This window comes from Neovison vison, chromosome X (assembly GCF_020171115.1).
Source record: "Neovison vison isolate M4711 chromosome X, ASM_NN_V1, whole genome shotgun sequence".
Lineage (NCBI taxonomy): Eukaryota > Metazoa > Chordata > Mammalia > Carnivora > Mustelidae > Neogale > Neogale vison.
Genome location: NC_058105.1, coordinates 82,307,519 through 82,325,968, shown reverse-complemented (window position 1 = coordinate 82,325,968; position 18,450 = coordinate 82,307,519). Strand labels below are relative to the sequence as shown.

The window sequence follows — 18,450 nt, the reverse complement described above, 5'->3', positions numbered from 1 at the left end:
GAGGAGATCGACTGGGGCCACGTGGTGGAGGACGTCCAATGTCAAGACAAGGAGTTTGCGTTCATTTCTGTAGGTGGCAGAGAACAGCTTACTGTGCAGGAGGCAGGCATTTCACATGCATCTGTGAACAATTTCCCTGCAAGATTATTATCCTTATTATACAGGTGAAAGACCAGCCTCTGTACAGGTGAAAGACCAGCCTCTGAGGGGCTAGGTGAGCTGCCGACAGCAACCTGGTCAAGTCTGTGACTAAGCAAGGATTCGAGGGCTAACAGCTAAACTTTGGGAAGACAAAACCAGCATTAGGTTGAAGGTGGGAGAAGGGGGAGCAACCAGGGAAGAAACCAACAAGGAAAATGCTTATTGGACTTCATTCTGGCCCCTCTGGATCTAAGTTCTTCAAAAGCTCAGGTTGGATCCTGGAGGAGGCATCAAGATGGCCCCAGCTTCTTCTTCCACTAGAATGTGCATACGAACTGGAAAAACTGAGACACCTCTGGCTATTCCAGACTCTAAGAAGGCACCAAAAATGTTTACTGACTGCTGCTTCTGGGAACACTGCTGACCCTAACCAAGAGCCAATGTTCAGCCCCATTCCTCCTGGACTCTGCAAAGACATAACTGGCGGGGCTGGAAATGTGTTCATTTCCTAAGGGGGCGGTTAGGGGGACTGGAGAGTGGCAGGAGCCCCTGTCCCAACTTGCTGTGTAGACTTGGAAAAGACCCTTCTCTTCTCTCGACTTGTCCACTCCCGTTTAAGCTGAAGAGAATCCAGCTATTTGTTACCTGACAACCTAAGTATATACATGTTGAGAGCTCTTACAGTGGATCTAGCCCCTGGCTTCCTGGCTCAGGTCACCTACCTGCCCACCTACCCTCCAGGGCAGAAACACAGCTTGCCCCAGGGGTGTGGGGAGAGCCCCAGGACAAAGCCAGGCCAGCCACAGGAAGGGTAAGCATGGATAGCAGGAGAGCAGAAGGAAGCCTCCAACCTGAGAAAGGAAGAGCAGGGAACTAATTTCCCAAGCACCTACTCCACGCTGTCTGCTTGACATTCGTCACTGCCTATCATCATCACAATTCCATGTGACAACAGCTCATCCCCTCCAGTTTTAAATCAAGACGACCAAGTCTGAGAGGGTGCTTTTCCCAAGTGTGTGTGCCTCAGGAGGGAAAACCCCAGGATTTGAACTGGCTCAACTCCAAAGCCCACACACCCTTGCTGCTGTCACATGGCAGTTAACAAGCTGAGATGGGGAAACCTCCCTCCTCCCCCACCTTCCACCCACCCAAGGCATCTCACCCACCCAGGTGCCTGGGCTGCTACCCTTCACTCCTCACCTCCCTGGGCTAAAGGCCTCTCTCTCCATGGGCTCCACCCCAGGGAGAGGGAGCATAAGTAGGAGGCAGAGGCGGGAGGTGAGCACAAGGTCTTTTATGAGGCATCAAATATACATTCTTATATACAAGGAGGAAAAAAGACAATGCCTGAACCCCAGCTCCTCTCCGTACAGCCCCTGGCTGCTGCCCTCCCCCACCCCCAAGCCCCTGGGTCCCTGGACCTTCATACAGCCAGGGTCTGTCTGTCTGTACTGCAGCCCATGGTGGGTGGGGGGCAGAGGGAGGCAGGAACTGAGAAAGGAGCTGGGTATGTGGGGCGAGAGGAAGAGCTGGGGCTTGTAAAAAATATATTTATAATAAATAAACAGGGCTGTAAAGGAGTTGGAGAGGCGGCAGAGATTTTGACGTACAGAAGGAGTCAGGTATCCTGGCTCCCAGTCCCTGCTCTGATGGCTTCAATCTGCCTCAGGAAGGACATCATGGGCTTATGGTGGCCCTCTGGGAGCCTATCTCCCCAGGGCTGATGCTGGCTGCCCTGCCCCAGCGAGGTGTATGTGGGCAAGATCTGTAAAGTGCATTGTCTTCAGTTGTAGGTGGGGTAGGTGTAAGGGAATGGGGGCATGCAATATGGGTGAGGGAGGGCAGTGCCCTTCTCATCCCAGACTTGAGTCCCCCTCGCTCCCCCCCGCCGCCCGCCCAAACCTGTCTGGACTTTGATCAGGATAAGAACGTTGCTGTGAGAGGCAAGGTCCCAGAGCTGAAGAGGTCTGGGCTGGGGCCCACTGGAAAGAGGACAGAGGCTGGCTCTGGAGGGGAGGGACTGCCCCTATGGGGGACCAGCGTTAGTGGGGGCCCACCCACTGAGGGCACCTACAGCTCTGTTCCTCAGGCAGATGGAGAGACACATGGAGGAATTTAGCCAGGCCCTGAGGTCTGAGAGAGGACAGAGCCAACTGAAGGTTGGCCACAACTCTATGGAGCTCCCTCCTAGCCCTGCGTGGCTAGAGGTGCTCTGGGGAAACCTTTACCCTCACTGCTCCTGACACCTGTCTGCCCTTCTCTACCAGCCAGAGCTAACAGGGAGCCCACACTGGCCCAGAGGTCTGAGGCCACCTCAGGGAGTGAGGGTTGGGGGTGGGGAGTGGTGATGGAGAGAGTAGAGGGGGAAAAAAAGAAAGAATGAGGATCTCCAAAAGGTCCTCACCACTCCCCAGGGCTTGAGAGCCCTGCGTCCAGGCTTCAAGTGGCAAGGATCCTTGAATCTGGAAGGAAACCCCACGGCAGCTGTTGTGGGTTAGAGGAGGGATTCCAAGGCAGGGAGGAAGTGGGGAGGAGGGCATCTCTATGTGTACATATATTTTGGAAAAACTAGGGAATCTCTTGTGGATTCCCCAGACCTCCCTGGGCCCCAGCTCACTCCCTCTGTTCATCAGACCACGGTGCTGATCCGGCTTGGCTTGGCCTTGGGGTTCGCACTGGGTGGGTTGGCCGTGCCAGGGGGCCCAGAGGCGTGCAGTGGGCCATGGGGGGAGGTGGGTGGCAGGGGCGAGTGTGGGGTGTGGGGTGAGGGTGGGGGCAGGGGTGGGTAGGAAGGGTGGGGTGGGATGGGTGAGTGTGGTGACAAGGGTGACTGGGGGTGGTGAGGGTGGGAATAGGAGCCCCCTGGTGGCCGGGATCCAGGGCCCCCAGTGGCCCCTGCTGCTGGCATCATCTGTGGGTGGTGGCTGAAGATGAAGTGTTTGGGGCCCTGTTTGTGGGCTGGCGGGTGCTGGGGGGCAGGACTGTACAGGGGCAATGGGGATGTGGGCTGGTGCAGGGGGTGGCGGCCATGTGGAGCAAACTGAGGGTGTCCTCCAGCCCCCCGTCTGGGGGCCCTGCCTGGCCGGCCCAAGGTGTAGTGCTGGGGGCCTGGGACGGGGCCATGGGCGTGGAAGTGGCGATGTGGCCCCACAGGTGGGGCCGAGGCAGGTGGTGGTGGAATGGAGCCCAGCTGGGGCAGGGGCGGGGGCTGCTGAGGAGGTGGGGGGAGAGGGGGCTGCTGGGGTGGGAGGTAGGGCGGCGGGGCAGGGCCTGGTCCTTGGCAATACTGGGCATGCAGGGCCTGGAGCTTGGACTGCCCATCAGGCAGCACCCCCAGGCCACCGTGGCTGTGACCATGGTGGTGGTGGTGGTGGTGGTGGTGGGTGGAAGAAGCAGATGAAGAGGAGGCAGAAGCCTGGCCTGTCGGCGGTGGTGGCATCTGGAAGGGCCCCTTGCCCCGCTTGCTTCCAAACAGGGAGCCCAGGAAGGATGAGGAGTTGGAGACGGGCCTCTGGCTCTTGTACTCCTCTGGCGGCGGGGGCGGGGGCGGAGGTGGCATCCTCTGGTGAGGGCGTGGACTGCTAATAACAGACCCCTGGAAGCGGGGAGGGGGGACAGTCAGGCCAGTCTAGACTTCCTAAACTCCCAACCCTAAACTCCACCCAGTCCCTGAGGGCTGGAGCTGGGGAGACAGGAACACCCAGGGCATAATGAAAGCCAGTAACAGTCCTGTACTTTGTACGCGGAGCTCCCCAGCTTGCAGAGCTCTGCTGTCACATCCACTATCTCATCTGAGCCTCCGCCAGGAGAGGAAGAATCAGTAGGACCTCCTCCTTATCCCCATTTTGCAGGCAGGGAGAATGCTAGGCCCGGAGAGACACAGAGTGACTTGGAGCAGGACTTGGAGGTGAGAGCTTCTCACGGTCCAACTCCAAGGGCATCTCTACTCAGAGCCGGCCCTGGGGTTGAGAGGGGCTAGGGAGAGTGGAAGACAGACTGAGAGACAGGCAGAGTGAGGACAGACAGAGTTGAGGACAGATGGAGAGAGTGGTTGGCTGGGAGAGGCAGCCTCGAGGTTCCCATCAGGGAAGAGGGGGAAGAACAGGTCCCCTCTTCCTCTGGGGCTCTGAGGCAGGGCAGGGCTCATGCAGAGGGTGAGTGGGGCAGGAGCTGGCACTTACTTCGATGGTGCTGTCCAGCGATCCCACGCTGTTACGCCGCCCCCGCTTCCCTGCACCCACAAGCAAGGAGCCCAGCGTCAGAGCAGCAACCCCCCCTCCCCACCCTGCTGGGCTCCAGAGCTGGGCACCAGGCCTGGGCCCCTCCCGGGGACAGACACCCCTATTCCCTTTCCCCCATTGAAGAGGGGAAGGTGGGGAGGAGGAGAGGTGGAGGAGGAGGCGTGAGAGGAGGAAAAGATGGAGAAGGAGGAGAGGTGGTACTGGAGAGAGAGAAGAGGAAAGAGAGGAGGAGAGGTGGAGCAGCGAGAGAGAGGGGCTAAGACTGTGGCCCCACTTCACACTCCATGGCCCAGACTCTGGGCTCCACCTGATCTGACCTGGCTCCCAGGCCCCCTGTGGCATGGTGCCCAGGGCTCTGGATAAAGGCAGGGTGCGTGCGTGTGTGGTGGGTGCAGGGAAGGCTGGCGGTCAGTGTGATAGGAGGCAGAAAGGACGCCCTGTCCCACATCTCCCCAGCCAGGGCAGGGCCCCAAAGACTTGCCTGCGTCAGAGAGGTCTCGCAGGGAACTGCTGAGTGCGCCCCGTTTGAGCCCATCGCCTGCCCCATACGTGTCCTCCAGGCTGCTGCGGGCCAGCGTGCCATTCACTGAGTCCTTGGCCCCTCCCGGCTGTGAGGCGTTAGGCCGCATCATACCTTTCTGCTTCTCTAGCTCCGCTGGGTGGTAGTGGGAGAGACAGGGAGAGAAGGTCAGGGATAAGAGTGAAAGGCCGCCTGAGAGATGAGCCTTCCCCATCCTTGCCCACTCTCTCCCCAGGGCTCCTGCTTTGCCCACTGGACAGGCAGCATGCTACCCCCAAACCTCAGCTCCATCTTTGAAGCCCCCCTCCCCGCTACCCACACTGCCCAGCCCCGTTTTGTGCCATGTCCTCTGGCTGGGTTTTCCCTCTGTTCCTCTCTGGTGCTTGCTCCTCCCGTTTCTCCTGCTCCTCCCCTCTTCCTCTCACCCTTCTTGCTCCCAGCTCCCCTGCCCACTCGCAGTCTGGTCTTCCAAACCACCCCTGCCCTTCAAAACAGCTTCACAGCTGCTGGTCACAGCAGGGGCAGGAAGGATTATGGCAAAGGGCAATCATTCCAAAGTCTGCTCGGTTCTCAGATATCTTGCTCCAAAGCAGAGGGCTCCTGGAAGGACAGGAGCAGGAAACCAACAGGAATCGAAGCCTCTATTATATGCCAGCAGTATGCTGGGAGCTGTGTTTACTTGATTTCACTCCATCTCACGACAGTTCAGAGGTAAGGCATTATTATCCACATTTTTCAGAGGAAGAAACTGAGAATCCAAGAAGTCATAGAGCTTGCCCAGAGTCATACAGCTGGAAATGGGGAGCCCATATTCTGGAAGCAGTTCTGCCTGAGTCCAAAGCCTACATTCTCCAGCCTCTTTATACCCCACCTCCCTGAGGAGGTCATGGAGACCTCTATCGCCCTCCCCCTCATATTGGTACGCTCACCCCTCTCTAATTAGCCCCTGGGTCTCAAGGATCTGGTGAACTGATATGTATGACCCTGCCTTGCTGAGGAGAAGCATTGACCCTGGAACCATGAAGAGCTCACCAAGCAGCTGTCCACTGCCTCAGTTTCTCTCTGTGTGTCTGCCTGCCTCTTTCTCCTCAACACCATGTTACTTAACTGTGACTGCTTAGCCTGGAGAAGAGAAAACTTGGAGGGCATCGAGTGGAATGAGATGTCATCACTATTTCCCATTTATATATGCTGAAAGTGACTTGATGCGGCCTCTGGGGGCCAAAAGAATGGGTGATAGGGACTCAGCTCAGGAACTGGAATGTGGGAAGAGGACACGTTGTCTACCTTACCTCATCGAATCTCCACAACTCTCTGAAGGACCTTTCATCTTCCCAATGTCATATATAAAGAAACTGGGGCTCAGGGAGTCAGGCAACTTGCCCTGGTTTACCTAAGTGATAAGTAGCAAACCTGGGATCTGAAACTAGAGTCCTACCTCCAGAACCCTGATTCTTCTCCCTGCCGCCTTTCAATAGAAGGAAGAGTTGGTTCATAATTAGGGGTTGGCGTAATAATCTGCTGTTCAGAGGTAGTGAGCCTCTTGTCACTGAAGGTATTCAAGCAGAGGCTGAAAGTTTCCTAGAATGAGGGTAGGAAGGCTGGACAAGCTCACCCTTGGCTCTGAGATTCTCAAAGGACAGGATTCTTGGTGTCTGCAGGGTGCTGTGTCAGGAAAAGGGGAAAGAGGTGCCGCTGGGCTACTCACACTCCACGCGGTATTTCTCCATCTCCTGCACCTCGGCAATGGACTCGCGCAAGTCGGATGTGAAGCGAAGCCGGTCCTGGAGGCTGGGGGCATTGAAGATGATGAGGACTTTGCGTTCCCCGCCAGGTACCGCGGACAGCAGCTTGATCCCAAACTGGTAATCTGTGGGGAAGGGGGAGGTCTGGGATCTTCAGCAGCTCCCCTTTGCCCCACCCCGCAGCCCTCAAGCTTCTGGTACTCATGGCCCCGTTACTCCCTGTACTCCAGATATGAAGGCAAATTGAACTCTAGCTGCTCTCTCAAACCCCTTCCTTCACATCTCTGCTTCTACTCACATTGCTTCTGCAGCCACCCAACAAAGCTCCTCTGGCTTGGTCTTTCAAAGTGCAGCAAGATCACCATCTCTTCGGCCCACCAGAAAACATATACACCCCATGGTTCTCTCTGCCAGACCACGAGCTCCCCAGGGCACGGACCCAAATTATACTTCACCCTGGCCTGCCCTGCATCCCGGGACCAAGTAGGTGCTTTGGAGATCTTTAGTCCCGTTGTAAAGGGCTCCAAAAAAAACCGGAGGCTGGTACAGATGAAGGATGAGCATGGGGGCCATGGCATAGACTTTTGGGATGCAGGAATCCAGGAAGGGACTCACATGAATTCTGGAAGAGCTGCATGTGCATTTCCACGAGAGGAAAGGACTGACGGAAGCTGTACGTCACCAAGATCTTCTTCTTCTGGAAAATTTTGGTGACCTTTGGCGGGGGGGAGGTAGAGACAAGAGGCAGGGTTTGGGTGGGGAATTTCCACATGACACCTATTTCTCAAAGCCGCCCTCTCCCCTCCCACCACCACTAGCGGACACATACACACAAACACACATACCCATGAGCTGGGAAGAACTGAAGCTTGAGAAGCAGAACGGAAGAGACGGGAGAAAATGCAAGTTCCTCATATGTAATGACGACGCACAACAGGCATATACGATTTTTACAGGAAGTAACTGAATGCTGTCCTCTCCAGAAAGCCTGTTGTATCTAACACCTCACACGCACTCCCCTACCCCATCCCCTTCTCTGAGCTTCTGGTAAGCTGCTGCTTCCATGCCTTTCACCAGGAGGCTTTAGCTGAGCACTGTGTGGGAGTGGTCGCCCCCTGCTGGACTGGGAGCACCAAGAGGAGTCTGGTTTTCGGGTTTCTTGCCCATCCCTGAAGATCCCAGCCAACAATGGCAAATGCCAGTGAACCCATGTCTAGAGCTAACGGGTCTTCCTCTCAATAGCCCAGGGTCTTTGTCAAGTGGTTGGGCACTCTGGATTCGACCACCATAGGCTCTGAACACCTCAGGCAGTCTATGAGTGGCATTTAAAAGCAAAATACTTCATTTCAGGACTGTTACAGCGTGTGGTTATGCAAAGCATTTTTTTTTTCAATCCTTCGGACCATGAGCTCCCAAGAACAAGGACTGAGTTTCGCTCATCTCTGTGAACCCCGTGCTTAGCACGGGGCTGGACACACTCTGGCGTCAGTGCGTGAGAGGTGGTGAGACATTTACTCAGCACCTGTGTGAGCCAGGCCCTCCTCTGGGTTAGGCTATTCCCCATCTGACTTCTTAACTCCATCCTCAGGACAACCCATGAGATAGGGATTAGCCCCACTTCGCAGAGGAGGAAATTGAGGCTTAGAGAAGGCATTGGAGGGGCTTCATCTAAAGCAGCGATTCTCAACTAGGGATGACTTCGAACCCTGGGGGACATTTAGCAATGTCTGGAAACAGTTTTGCTTAAAGGAGTGCTACTAGCATCTAGGAGGTCGAGACCAAGAATGCTGCTAAATGTCTTCCAACGCACAGAATAGTCCCCATAACAGTTATCCTGCCCCAAATGTTAATAGTGTTGAGATTGAGAGACCCTGTTCTAAAGAATTAGAGAAGACCACGGGGGTAGGGTCAGGGGGAACAGGCCACTGTCCTCAAATCCCTGAGGAGCAGAAGAAACACTTGTTCTCTGTGATTGCAAGGGCCCAGGGAAGATGGTTAGAAGAAACCCATTGGGAGACAGTTTCTACCAATCAGAGCTGTCTAACCAGGAAACTGGCTGCCTTGGAGGAAGGCAGTCTTATATCTCCGCAGTCATGCAACCAGGGGGCCATGCAGGATACTGGTTCTTGCTCCAGGTTGGAAGGGAAACCCTGAAATTCTCTTCCCACTGGCAGAGTCAATAAAAGTCCCAGCTCTAAAAGATGCATGTCTACAGTGGTGACAAGCTTGGTTTTCAGAATCACTTTGAGCATCCTGACCACCTGAAGGTTTCAGAGTAACCTCAGGGTCACAGGTTCCTCTCCTTCCAGCCAACACTCTGGGCTACAGAGATGGATGGGGACTTTTTCTACGGCTTCCCAGGTTGTAGGTCTGTCAAGTCCCCTGGTCCTCACATTTTCTCCCCTGTGCAGCGTCCACCACCACCAAATGGATCCGAAAGGGGAAAGAGGGGCATAGGGGGCCTGTGCCTTATCCAAGATGGCACAGAGGCCATGGCGAAGCACCTCACCCACCACACCTCCACCCGCCACCGTTAACGTGGTTCACCCTAGACCCAGGGTCCAAGCTCAGCACCTCCTCTTCATTTCCTTCCCCTGCCCTCCGTACCCCAAGGCACATACCACAAGGAGATCGTTGAAGAGGAATACTTCCCGCTGATGCAACCCTAGCCGCTGGGGGCGGTTTGGATCTGGCACCTCGTAGAGTTGACAGCAGCAAACCAGTCGACGGTGAGGAAGAGACAAGACCTAGGCAGACATGAAGAAATAGGTGTCAGCAAGGCTAGCATGCCAGCTTCGGTCCTTCAGCACCTTACCGTTTAACCTCAGGAGGAAGCCTACTTCTGATACAAATCACTGTCACTGTGACACAAGGAGTCCGAGCAATGGAGGTGTCGGCTTGCCTTTGTTCTTAGAGCTCTCTCTGTCTGGAGTGCCTTTCTTGCCCAGTTCCATATTCCACTCTTCCACCCCATCCCAGTTCTATGACTGAAAATGACTTTTCCCTCCTTTCTGCTCCCTTAGACTGACTATAAGGCAGAAAGAAGTATTATGCTGACACTCCCCACTCCCAGTCTGTGAATCTCCCCAAAGATGGAGACTCTGTCTGATTCTATCAGTTTTCCTATTCCCTAGTGAAATGCTGGGCTCTGTGGAAAGGCATCTGTAAATGTTTTTTTAAAAAATATTTTATTTATTTATTTGATGGAGAGAGATACAGCAAGAGAGGGAACACAAGCAGGGGGAGTGGGAGAGGGAGAAGCAGGCTCTCCACTGAGCAGGGAGCCTGATTCGGGGCTTGATCCCAGGACACTGGGATCATGACCTAAGCCAAAGGCAGACACTCAACCAACTGAGCCACCCAGGTGTCCCAACATCTGTAAATGTTTGTTGACTATAAGACTAGAGGGTGTTCTTGGTTTTGGTTATCAACTAACTATTACCTTGGCTCCTCACCTGGGATGGAGAGGCAAAACTACAGGTGGAAAGGATGTGCACTAGAGGCATTCCCCCAAGAGCATCTCGCTCTGCACCACGACCCCCAAAGAATGCATTATCACCCACTCCATTCAGCAGGAGACGGGGAGTCTGGGGCTCAGAAAGGGGTACTGACTTACCTACCACTCAGTGGCAGAAACCAGCCCAAATCCTGTCCCCCCTGCAGCCCCCCAAGGCACTTACCGGTTTCTTGCCCACAATCATGCGCTCCACGGCCTGCACCTGGGACACATGGTCATCATTGGTTCGCAGTTCACGGCCCTGGATACGCTGGTAGATGCCCACCAGGAGGTCTCGGGGGATGTCTTCACCATTGTCAACCCCTGTGGAGGGGAGCAACACAGGGATATATAGCATAAATGTGGGGGGTGGGTGGCAGGGGTTCTCCACAATATCCCACACTGAAGCAGGAGTGCAAACAATGGCTATGACTGGAAGGAGTGTGCACCCTCAGTCCTTTGGTCAGGACCGGGCCAGAAAAGGCGTCCTTTGCCAAGCAACTGGACGACCAGCTGCTTTCTTTCCCAGCATGGGGATTTTTTCTAAGTAACTCAGAGCACGCTGTGATGAAAATCATCAGATACTTTTTTTCTTTTCTAACTAGCAAAAATAATGTTAAATTATATATCCAGTGTTAAAAAGAGGGCAGGGAAGTGGGCATGTATATGAACAAAACTGTTTTGGAAGATAACTTCGCAAAAGCTTGAATACTCCATGACTCTTTTCCTCGGAATCTGCCCTAAGGAATTACTCAGAAATACATGCAAAGATACATGTACAAGTGCTACTTACAGGAAAACTTCGAAACAACCTAAGTTCTCACAATGGAGGCCCAATTAATTAAAGCTGAGTGTATCCAGTTAAAATAATTTACAACTATTCAAAACTTGGTGTTTACAAAAAAGCATGAGAAAATTCCTGTAGCAAGGTAAGTAGAAAGAGCAGGATAATAAATCACATTCACGGCGCGATCTTAACTTCATATAAAGTATTCATTTCGTTTGTTTGCTTATTTATTTAATAATTGGAGGGGAAAGATATATGCATATACAATATATATATACATATACAAGTATATACATACATATACATACATATATGTATTTATATGTGTGTATATGTATTTGGAGAGGAAGTACCTCTGGTCCTCACATTTTCAGTTACAGGAAGTAACTGAATGCTGTCCTCTCCAGAAAGCCTGTTGTATCTAACACCTCACACCTCAGGAAGTACCTCTCCAAATACATATGCACACATATACATATGTATGCACGCATATAAGTGTGTATATGTGTGTATGTACATGTACGTGTGTGTACATACAGAGAGAGGACGACGGAAGGAGAGAGGATGGGTGAAATGAATGAATGAATGAATGAATAAATGACTAATAGCAGGATTCTGGGAGACAGCTCCAGATGGCCTCTAATCTAACTCTCTCTTCCCAAGTCTACCATCCTTCTCCACTCCTGACTGTCTGCTGAGTGAAACCCACTCACTCTTCCCTCTAAACCTTCTGCTAGAGAAGATGTTTTCTCCTTTGGAAATGCCACACCTCCTCCTTGGGCAGGTGTTAAGGGAACATCCGTCATCACACCGCCTTTTTACCTCAGCTGCCAAAAAGCTTGAGCCCAGTAACCGTGCACAGCCTGCCGGTCAGCCAATTTGTCTCATCTGTTTGTTTTTCCTCAATTCTGTTTCCCCCTCTCATTTCTGTTTAAATAATCCTAACGTCTGTGCTGTTTTTAGTAGGCTGGTCTTTGGTGAGATGCCAGGGCTTGACATCAATACAATAAACTAAGAAAAAAAGGTCAGGGCGCCTGGGTGGTTCAGTGGTTAAGTGTCTGCCTTTGGCTCAGGTCATGATCCTAGGGTCCTGGGAGAAAGCACAGCAGTGGACTCCCTGCTCAGTGGGAAGCCTGCTTCTCCCTCTCCTACTCCCCCTGCTTGTGTTCCCTCTCTCGCTGTACCCCTCTCTGTCAAATAAATAAATAAAATCTTAAAAAAAAAAAAAAAAGTTCACCTTGACCTTTTTTCTCACCTGGCATTCAAGGCCCTCTGTATTGATTCCCACCGACCTTCCTGACTGCATCGTCCACCCCATCTTGACTGTTTTCTCAACAACTTGTCCTACCTCTGTGCCTTGTATTCTTATTGCTACATAAGCCTCCTCTATTGCTATTCTGTCACATTATTCATGTCTTCAAGGCCTACCTTAAAATGAAAATGCTACTTCCTCCAGAAAGTGCGTTGGAGGTGGGCTCTCTCTCCTCTGAGCTCTGACTGCACTTGTGGCCTGTCTAACATCACGATTCACTCTTTCTCTTGTGTTGGGTATCTGGTCTAGTAAGTCAGTCTGTCCCACAAACCAGGAGCTTCAAGGGCAGGGGCTGGGGTGTCCTTAGCGCCCAACACAGGGCCAGGTACATGGGAGGCACTCAGGGTCAGCTGGCTGGTCAAGGGAATAAGTGAACATATGGATGGAGGAAAGGGTACAGAGAAGAATTAAATGAGTCTTTATGGGCATAAATAAAGAGGAGAGGGAAAGAGGACGTGATATGTCAATGAGTGGATCAGTACACGCTCTGTAAGAGCCAGGGCTTTTAGCTCTCATGCTTACTGCTATAATAACCCCAGAACCCACTTGCTCAGTATTCGGTGCAGGAATGAGCAGACAAACAATATTCGAGCGAATTAATAAGGGAACGTGGCAGCTTTGGCAGAAAAGGAGAGAACCCCACAGGTTCATCTCCAGGGAGTCTATGTGATCTTTCCCCTCCTTCCCCAGCCCACCTCCAATCTTCCCACTCTCCCTTCCCAGGTGAAGAATGGGACAAGCCGATAGGGAGGTATAGGGTCACCTCTCAGGTTCTTGATGAAGTCATCTAGTTTCATCTTGCGTTCAGCCTTGACGCTGGGACTGTACATGTCAGTATTGAGGAGGATGATAGCAAAAGCGAGGATGAAGATGGTGTCTGGGTTTCGGAACTGGCGCACGAGGGCTGGGTTACACACACAGTACCGCTGGCTGCAGGGCAGGATCATGGCCAAGGTTAGTCACCAGTAAGCTTCACCTACCCACCATCCCTCGCTCCCGCCCCACCAACCCAGTCTGGTGCCCCCAGCCTTCTCCCCCAAGAAATGTCCCCAGGCCTTTTGGGCATGTATTCTTCCTTCAGTTTCCCCATGACCAGCATGTAAAAATCACTACCACTACCTTTTACGGAGCTCCGCTAGGGGACTTAGGTATATTGTGTCATGGAATCCTACCACAAGCCTGCAAGGTAGTGATTGGCAGCCCCATTTTACAGAGGAAGTAATGAGACCCAAAGCAAAGAGGTAAACTGCCTGAGGTGAAAGAGCTGGCAAAGGGTGAAGATCTTTCTGACTTTAAGGCAAATCCTTCTCCCATTATGAGCAACAAGTTCTCCGTCATTCTTCTGTTTCTCTGCTACATACCCTGAAATGTTGGGGCCAGGATTTCTATCCAGGTCTGCCTAATTCCCAAAGCATCAATGGTGGAGGATAAGAGTTAAGGGCACTGGGTCATGGAGGAAAATACACTTGAGTTCAAATCCCGGCTCCACCTATTACTCATTGTATGACCCTGAGCAAGTTACTTCACCCCCTAAACTTCCGATTTCTTATCTGCAACAGGGGATAATAATAAAAGCACCTACCTCATTGGGTTTTTATGAGTATTTGGTGAAATAATCATACAAAGTGCCTAGCTCAGCACCTGCTATCTGGTGAGGACTCGACAAGTGTTAGCTGGGGCTGCTGTCGTCAACTATTGGATGTCCACATCTCAGGTGCTGAGCTAGATACTCTAGGTATACTACCTCTGATCCTCACAACTGCATGACTGCCTGGCAAGATAGGACTTATAATTTCCATTTTCTGGTGTGAGGAAATTCTGAGGTTCAGAGAGGTGACTTGGAGACACAGACTCCGCTGCCCCCTGGAAGGAGGTTAAGGGAACTTTTGGGAATGGGAGACAGGCACACCTGAAGGCTTCGATGAGTCGCTCCACTTTCTGGGCCTCGCCTTGAACTCGGATGTGGGATTGGAACTTCCGGAGTGCGTCATCCAAATCCATGGAGGAGAAGTCCATCTCGTCCACCACACAGCTGTGGAACAAAGAAGTGGGTATGGCACTCTCAAATCCTCTGTAGAAAACCTCTGACCTATCCTGACCTGCCCGAATAGACAAACACCCCCACTGCCAGACTTCCAAAATCTGGACCCATGGCCCTAGCAAGTACTTTCAAGGATGGAATGTTTGAAATGGAATCCATCCCAGAAAAATCAAGGCCAGACACATCGTTACTAAGGGTCCTTTCCATTGACCCACTCTTTTCAGAGACAGGAAAACTGAGGCCCAAAGCAGGTCAGAGGACAAACAGGGCCACCCAGAAGACTTGTAGAAATAGGGCCAAAAGAGATCAGACCTTTTTGAAGTACAGGGGCATGGGAGCAGAAAGGTCTCTTCATCCTGTTTTGTAAAGTTTATCCGCGCAAAAAGGACCAGTTGCCCACTTCCTCCCTCCTGCCCTCCTTTTCCAGGAATCCCTGGCCCAGTCTGCCCCATCCTGGGGTCCTCACTCCAACACATCTCTGTTGAACTGCTTCTGCCGGTTCCCTAGGAATTCCCCTATCATCTGCCGGCTCAGGCCTTTCCGTTCCAGGATAAAGTGAGCCACTCCCACCGGTGTGTCTGACAGGAAGCCCCGCTCGATCAGATACTGGATGCCCTTCTCTGGCTTCCTGCAGAAAGAGGGGAGGTAGATGAGATGACTATCCTCCGAGAACTTGGCCCTCTGTCCCACTACTTGAACTAATTTGAGGTCCGACCACAGCCTCAAAGAACCAAGGAAGTTGAATACATAATTCGGCTCAATCCCTTCACAGATGTGAAAACCAAGGCCCAAGGAGAGGAAGCCACTCTCACAGAGCTTCCAAACTCCAAGGTATCCTCAACCCAACTTCCTCCTCCATGGGAGCCACACTATGATGGAAAGAAAATTAAGATCTAATGAGAGGCTGCTCTATGCCAGGAGCTTCCATACCCCTAGCAGGCACAGAGGAATCCTGGGAAAAGGCGTGAGTTCCAGGCTACGCCCTTCTCTCCCAGTCACAAACCCTCTGAATAGGAAAGCAAAGAGGTTACCTTGTCTGCATCTCACATTCCACCCAGACAAGGTATTACCCAGCCTCGGTGGGTGGTTCAACAGACAAGATACTCCCCACTTTCCATAAGGCCAAATCTGGGTCTGAACTATCCCATATTCAGAACCCCAGAGCCTTAGACCCCCACAAGGCTGGAATTTGGAAGGGACTTTGGTGCCACTAGAGTCTCAAGTCCATTACTTACCTGTTGCATGACTCAGGACAACTCCTTTTTACTTCTCCAAGCCTCAATCCCTTCTCTATAAAACAGGGACACTACTTCCCACCTTACTGAGCTATTGCAAGAAGTAAATACAGGTGACGGCATCTACTAAGCTATAAAGACATAGGGCATCCATTTTCTCTTCCTTTTCTGACCAAATGTCACGCTTCCACCCCGCTCCTAGGCACCTGGCACAAAACCAGGCATCTGGAAAGAGCTCGGTCATGGTCACGGACTACTCCAGCACCCCACGCTGCCCCCCAGTGCCTCAGATATACACCCTGCTAAGAGATGGAAGCCCTGAAGCCCAAGGAAGGAACACACCTTGCCCAGGGCTGCATACACAGTTTGGCCAAAGTTGGGTTACGGGTCCAGGGCTCCTGGGACTCAGAGCAGGGCTCTTGATACATTGTATCACCTCCTCACCGAAAATGGGATGTGGGGGAACTGAGGTTCAAAACCTATCCCTATAGACAGCAAACTGGGGCCCAGAGAAGGAAGCTTCTTGCCCCAAGTCCCACAGCCAGTCAGAGGCAGTATTAGGACTAGAGCTGCTTCTTAAAGAGGGTGTGTGTGTGTGTGTGTGTGTGTGTGTGTGTGTGTGGTGAGGAGGGCTTTCTATTCTGCCACCCCGCTGCCCAGGCCAGGGAGAAAGCCCATCCACAAAATGAGAGAGGACAGCAGAAACAGGAGCTCTGCTTGGAGTCCAGCCCCCATGGTCCAAGTGCTTCCGGCAGGATAGGGAGGGGGTGAAGAGGCAGGAGCAGGGAGCACGTACTTATTGAACAGGTTGAGGCCAATTCTGTAGTGCCGCCTCTGCACCACGTCATTGTTAAAGGCTGGTGAGTCCCAGCTGTGCCTCGTCTCCCGCTGGTAAGTCTGCTTGCACAGGCCTGTGGATGGAGGCTCCCTCAGGCTGTCCCTCGAAGAGGAGCCAGAGCTGCAGTTGATGGTCTCATTGGAATTGCTGGAGCTCTCAAGGCTCTCATTATCTCCACCATCAGAGTTCTCACCTGCTGCCTCACACTTCCCCAACCTCCGACCCCCAGCCACACCACTGGGCCCGGTGCCACTGTTGGGGGCTGGTGGCAGGGGCCCTGGTGGGGCTGGGGCTGGGCCCTCTGGGGCTGGGTAGTGGCGGTGTGGGATGGGGGCCCTGCCTGGTGGCCCCTTGTGCTTCAGGGTCCCATGGGGGCTGCAGCCATCAGCCTCATACACCAGCTGGCGGTGGACAGAGCCGCGATCTGAGCGGTCACTCAGGTCCACGGAGCTGTCACTAGGAGGCTCAATGGTAAGCAGGGGGAGGTGGGCGGCCCGCAGCCGGAAATCCCGGCACTCCAAGCACCCAGGACCCCTGCGAGTGCCTTCCTCACGGGCACCATCTTCCCGGGTCCCTGGTGGCACTGGTGGAGGAACTGGTGGGAGAGGGGCTGGTGCCCAGAACTCGGGCCTGCCCTGGGGTGGGGGCTCTGTGCTGGGCAGTCGCTCAGGGGATGGTGGGGGAACTGGGTCATCCAAGTAGAGGGGAAGATCACTGAAGGATGTGGCCGAGCTGTCCTCTTGCTGTTCCTTTGACTCCCGCTTCTCCAGCTGGGCTGACCCTGGCTCCTCAGACATGGACCCTGATGGGTGGCAGTTCAGGGCCTCATCAATGGATTCAGCCAGAGACTTTACCTGTGTGGGCGGAAAGGGGAAAGGGGAAAGGGAGAGAAAGGGAGGAAAGAGGAAGGGAAGGAGGATGGGATGGTGGAAGGGAGGAATGAGGAATGGAGGAAGGGTAAAAGGGAGGGAGGGAAGGAGGGTAGAAGGGAAGGAGGGAGGGAGGGAAAAAGGGGAAATCTTCCTAGTGGGTCAGCCAAGAAGAAGTGGGTCCCCTCCCCCACCTCCACAGGTTCTCTGCAGTATATAAAACAACTCCCAGGGAGCCATTGTGAGCTCACAGGAGCTGGGTAATGGCGACAAGTTCTCTTCTCAGAAATCTCAGTATCTCCTTCATGTCCCTATAGACCCAAGACAAATACCATCTCCTCCCGCATTCAATCCCTATTTCTTGCCTCTGCCATTCCCCAGGGTAAACCAAAATCTCGGCTTCCTCTGGGCTCCCAGTGCCCTCCATCTAGTTCTGTCTTAGGAAATCCATATAGTTATTATTTGAGATCCAAACTGTGGCTGGTAACTCAGCTTCTCTGTGGTATCCAGTCTCTACACCCTTGTGTACCACACTGACCCAGGCGTGGTCTGTGGAACCAACAGTATATGGCAGAAGGGATGGGATGTCACTTCCGGGATTAGGTTATGAAAGACTAGATTCCTTCCTGAGAACTCCTGTTCTCTCTCTCTCTCTCTCTCTCTCAGACCCCTTGTTCTGGGGGGAAGCCACACCATGAGCAGCCCTTTGGAGATGTCCACGTGGTGAGCATCTGTAGTCAAGTGAGTGAGCTTGGAAGCAGACCCATCAGCCCCAGTCAAGTCTTCAGAGACTGTGGTCTGAACCTACAGCCTGATGGCAGCCTCATAAGAGACCCTGAGCCAGAGTCACCAGCCAAGCCACTCCTGGCCCTCAGAAACTGCATGAAGGAATAAATGTTTCTTGTTTAAGCTCAGTCTTAAAGTTCAGTTTTAAGCTACTAAATTTCGGCATCATTTGATATGCAGCAATGTAACTAATACACGTAACTAACATACTTCTCCATTGGACGTAGACAGCACTGACAGCTGGGCCCAGGCCTCGTCCCTCATAGGATCACCAGACTGTGATCCCGTAACCCTCATTCTCTCCTTGACGGCTGGGTCCAGGTCCGGCTTCCCTCTTTTCAGCTCAGCTCAACACACTTGACACAGAAGAGGTATTCAATTAAATGTCTGTTGTTATCAATGGATGGATGATTTCAATCTTCCCTTTAATACTTCTTTC

At 52.8% G+C, this 18,450-nt stretch overlaps 1 protein-coding gene across 5 annotated transcripts in view; it reads right to left on the bottom strand.

Annotated features, from left to right (window-relative positions):
- Positions 1–1,419: 1,419 nt before the first annotated feature.
- Positions 1,420–18,450, bottom strand: part of IQSEC2 (IQ motif and Sec7 domain ArfGEF 2) — a 78,148-nt gene continuing 61,117 nt past the window's right edge. For 4 of the 5 annotated variants that reach the window (XM_044234475.1, XM_044234476.1, XM_044234477.1 and 1 more), the window contains 11 exons: positions 16,315–17,210; positions 14,750–14,911; positions 14,152–14,274; positions 13,006–13,172; positions 10,328–10,467; positions 9,269–9,394; positions 7,263–7,362; positions 6,611–6,772; positions 4,864–5,037; positions 4,323–4,372; positions 1,420–3,736 (listed from right to left, as the gene is read on the bottom strand). In XM_044234475.1, coding sequence (XP_044090410.1) covers positions 2,771–3,736; positions 4,323–4,372; positions 4,864–5,037; positions 6,611–6,772; positions 7,263–7,362; positions 9,269–9,394; positions 10,328–10,467; positions 13,006–13,172; positions 14,152–14,274; positions 14,750–14,911; positions 16,315–17,210 — 3,066 coding nt within the window. In that variant the 3' untranslated portion in view covers positions 1,420–2,770. The remainder of the gene's footprint in view (positions 3,737–4,322; positions 4,373–4,863; positions 5,038–6,610; positions 6,773–7,262; positions 7,363–9,268; positions 9,395–10,327; positions 10,468–13,005; positions 13,173–14,151; positions 14,275–14,749; positions 14,912–16,314; positions 17,211–18,450) is intronic. The other variant, XM_044234479.1, reaches the window with a different exon arrangement.